General features: G+C 52.8%; 1 protein-coding gene across 1 annotated transcript; it reads right to left on the bottom strand.

The window, feature by feature from the left end:
• Positions 1-320: 320 nt before the first annotated feature.
• On the bottom strand, positions 321-3,580 carry BCL2L10 (BCL2 like 10). Its single transcript, XM_050903267.1, has 2 exons — positions 3,179-3,580; positions 321-1,481 (listed from the first exon to the last, which is right to left on the bottom strand). The coding sequence occupies exons 1-2, from the start codon at positions 3,578-3,580 to the stop codon at positions 1,350-1,352; spliced, it is 534 nt and encodes a 177-aa protein (XP_050759224.1). The 3' UTR covers positions 321-1,349.
• Between the last annotated feature and the right edge of the window lie 582 nt (positions 3,581-4,162).

Below are 4,162 nucleotides of genomic sequence, written 5' to 3'. Positions count from 1 at the left end.
AGCCTGTCTGTACCCAGCTATGTTAGTAAACTTTGGCAAGTTTTGGCCTACAAAACCACCGGGTTATTTCCAGTCGCAGTGGTGAAGATGGGCCTTTTGGACTGGATTTTCCCCTTAGGCTGTCTTAGCCCTAGTTCTGACTGCAGGACTCCTCTGCAACGAAGACTGGTATCACACTGTCTGGTGCTGCACAGCTCCTCGTTTCAGGTCAAAGCACAAGGAAGGTGAACACAAACTGGTGCATCCAGGTAACCACCGAAACACTCACTGTCTGAGTACCATCACCCACCCGATCAAATAAGCAGAAAGTTAAGTTTTTTAAAATAAAAATACTTAACATTTATTCACCTTTGAAGTCACCATAGTAAAATTGTACACGCTATGAGTAACCCAGGAACGTTATTAAAAGCTACCAGAAACATAAGGCAATTTGTACAACCATTGAAAGAAATACACAGCATGTTGAAAATAGGGTGAAATATTACTCAAACAAGACAACGCTTGATACACACTAGAGTGACAAGAACCAGCATTAAGTTTTAAACAAAAATAAAGATGTCATGGCTACAAGTATTATACAGTGATAAATACTTCAAAAATATATTAAGATATATGGAAATTCTTGTTTTGTCAAGGAAATCCAGAGAAATTCCAGCCTCCACTGGATTTCAATATACCAATTAAGGTTTAATATTTAAATTCCTTTCCTTTCAGTAAGAACCAGTACTGCAGCCATTACCGTCCTGTATTATCGATACTTATCTTCTTGTAGTGTAATGAGATCATCCTTATGTTACATTACGCCCTAATGTCTCTCGCATCGTGGGTACTAATTGCTCTAAATCAACCATGAGTTGCCTTTTGGTAACAAGTGCTGTGCACCACATTGGAAGCCATAAACCATGTTAAATCACAGTCAACGTTCGCCTACTTTACAGTATTAATGGAAGGCGGGTTCAAAGACTTGCCTCCATGTAAGTAAGACGTCTCGAACAGAGGGTTTAGTAGCAAGTCCACCATAACGTTTTCCTAGCATAACATCAAGCACTCAGAAGTTACAGTACATGAACCATGCTAAAGTTTACGTTACACCTTCAAAAAGAAAGTCCAGAGGATGTTTGGAGACGACAGGTTTTGAACATGCACAAATGGTGGTTTAGTACACGTTTGTGCTGTTACTGGGTAGCGAGTGAAGCAGTTTATAGCCAAGGATTTGGTGAGACAGTTTTCCGAGCCAGTTTAAAAATATAAACTTCTTCTTAGAGGGTCTGTTCTATAGAAAATAGAGTGAAATCTGGTAAATGGTCAGTTTTGAGAGTACTTTGCCATGGCAAGATCCATTCATCAGCCTACCGCACCACCAAGAGAAAAGCCAATCCTGCTATTCCAAACCCCGCTGCAGCCATGATCGCATTGCTTATGGTACTGCTCTGGTCAGCCGGCTGGGAGCCGTGTCTGCCGAAGAAGCGACAGAAGCCATCCTAGAAAAGCAAGAGAAAGGACATTGAGTTGGTTGGCTTACAATTAACCAGATTTGTTTTAACACGTCTTTGAGCACAGTTTGGTTCACACTCCCAGCATGGCGTCTGTCTGCCGCAGAAGTCTCTATCTAATCATGAAAGTCTAAGCCTGCTGCCTTGGGCACACAAAAATGCTTTGTGAGAGCCTCTGCACAAGGCGACTAGAAGCAGTAGCTACAAGTGTTTGTACGCTTTGCTCAACAGACAATTGCAAACTTCCTATCGAGATGCTCAGCATGTCATTACGTTATTTTCGCCCTTTTAGGCAAGTTTCTGATGGGAGCTGCCAGCATTGTTCCCCTTCGTTCAAGTTTCAGAAAGCATCTGAAACGCAGGATATGGAAATTTCCGCTTGAAAGACAGGAGCCCGAAGCCGGTCCCATCTCGGTGGACGTGGGACTGATTACACACTCTCTTGGAAGGGCCAAGTGGACACTGCTCAGGGCTGACCTATGACAGAGCAAAGCTGGCAGCTGCTCTCCCAGATCGTTATTTGTGATAATCAGAAGTGGCAGCAATACAACTCCAGATGGTCGTGTTTGAACTCTGCTCCGCAGATGTCTATGTAAACAAGTTATACTCTTAATTTCTTCCGGAACTTTGTTCTTTACACTTTAATTTGTGCGAACAGGCAATGCGATTTTGCCAAGTGACAGTGTACATTGTAGCCAACCACCATACTGTTCTGAGCAGTCAGATGGACCAGTGACCGCTGGAAAACCAAGTTCATTTTGGTCTCTGGAAAAGTTAACGAAACCAGTGGCTGCTTCCCCCCCCTTTCTATTTTTAGTGCTTATTTGTACTGGCATCAAATATTCCACTAGGACTGAAAATAGGAAATGTGCAGTTCTGCGGGATAGCTGACATTTTGTTCAGAAACGCAGGCAGAGCCGCATGGATGCCTTAAAAGCCGTACTTTCAGCATGCATCTCAAGTGGCAGAAAGCAACAGCAGCCATCGCTTTACATCACAACGTACATTAATGCTATTGCCCACACACCTTCCCGAGGCCCTAGCCTGACCAGTCTCAGGACAGGCAGGAACCAGAGCAGCAGGTCTAGCAGATGGGCGGCTTCACACACAGGCGTGTTTAAGAACAGGCACATCGGTGTTTTGTGTTTACATTTGGGAGAAGACCTGTGTCAGCCTGCTCCCCAAAATCTGAAGACCGCGGACCTGTGAAGTTAAACCCCACAAACCACCAGCATCATTCCTGTATTTTTAGGAGGCTGCAGCCTGGCAAAGCTGGCCGCTGGCACCTTTAGAGAACCGGCCTAAGCCACAACACAGGACACCCACAAGCACCTTAAATACCCCAGCGTGTACCCACTGCGCGCCGCTATGAATTAACCAGACCCCGCAGATGGTCTGCAGCCCTTCCTCGCAGAGACCTCCCCGCCGCCGCCGCACACGCCCATCACCGGTAGCTACACTACCACGTTCCCCTGGCAATAACCCCCAGGGCCAAGCTGCAGCACGGCGCCGGGGGGCTGCCCTGCTCCGCTAACCGGGGAGAGGCGGCCAGGCCTCCCGGCACTCACCGCAGGCCCCTCTGCCGGGCCGGGCTCCCGGCTCCCCACCCTCGGTCTTCCCGGGGACGCGCGTCCGCACCGCGCCCGGGCCGACCCCCCCCCCCGCGCCGCCCCGTCCCCGCTCACCCATCCGCCGTGCGCCTCCAGCCACTCGCCCCGCTCCTCGGCCAGGTAGGCGGCCAGCGCGGCGGCCAGGCAGCGCGGCCCGTCGCCGCAGCCCCGCTCGGCCAGCGCGGAGGCCAGCGTGCCGGCGAAGACCACCAGCGCCAGCAGCCGGCCCCAGTTGAGGCCGCCCTCGGCCTCCAGCTGCGCCGCCACCCGCCCCAGCAGCGCCGTCGCCTCCCGCGGCTCGGCCCGCGCCAGCGGCGCGCAGGAGCGGAAGAAGGGCCGCTCCTGCCGCTCCAGCTCGGCCGCCGCCCGCCGCAGCGTGGCCGCCGTGGGGCTGGGGGGCAGCGCGGAGCCGCCGCCGCGGTGCTGGAAGTAGTCCTCCAGCAGCAGCGCCGTCTCCTCCTTCAGCGAGCCCGGCATGGCGGCGGCCCACGGCGGCTGCGGCCCCGCAGCAGCAGCTGCCGCCGACTAAGAGGCGGGGCGGCCCCTCCGCCCGGCCCGGCCCGGCCCGGCCCAGCCCGCCCCGGGGCGCTGGGGAGCGCTCCCCTCCTCCGGGGCGGGGCCCGGCGCGGTGCAAAGCCAAAGCGGGGGCAGGGGGACGTCGCCCTCGGGCCGCGCCGGGCCGGCACGTCTCGCATCGCTGCCGGGCTGCGACGGCTGCTTCCCCAAAGGGTCCGCCTGCAGCCCTGGGGAAGGCACCTACTGCACGAAGCCGCGGGTTTCCCTGTGCAGTCAAGCAAAACGCTGAGTTATCGGATGCTGACTGTAAGACACTTTTTTCATATGGGGTTTTTTCGCACATCAGTGCCCTGAACCTGTATTTTTTGCATCAAAGGAGCTCCAGGTTTTCTAGGACTATAGGATGAGTGCATTGTGTATTTACCAAACAAATGCGGCGGCATTTGCTTTTTGATGGGCATACAGGCAAAATTTAGGATTAGGACTTCCGTGGTGCAAAGGTTGGGCCCTGCACTACTGCTGGTGTAAAATAAAATGGCTGAG

Source organism: Gymnogyps californianus, chromosome 11 (assembly GCF_018139145.2).
Source record: "Gymnogyps californianus isolate 813 chromosome 11, ASM1813914v2, whole genome shotgun sequence".
In the NCBI taxonomy this organism is placed as follows: Eukaryota; Metazoa; Chordata; class Aves; order Accipitriformes; family Cathartidae; genus Gymnogyps; species Gymnogyps californianus.
The sequence above is the reverse complement of the archived record's forward strand: the minus strand, read 5'-3'. Positions and strand labels throughout refer to the sequence as shown.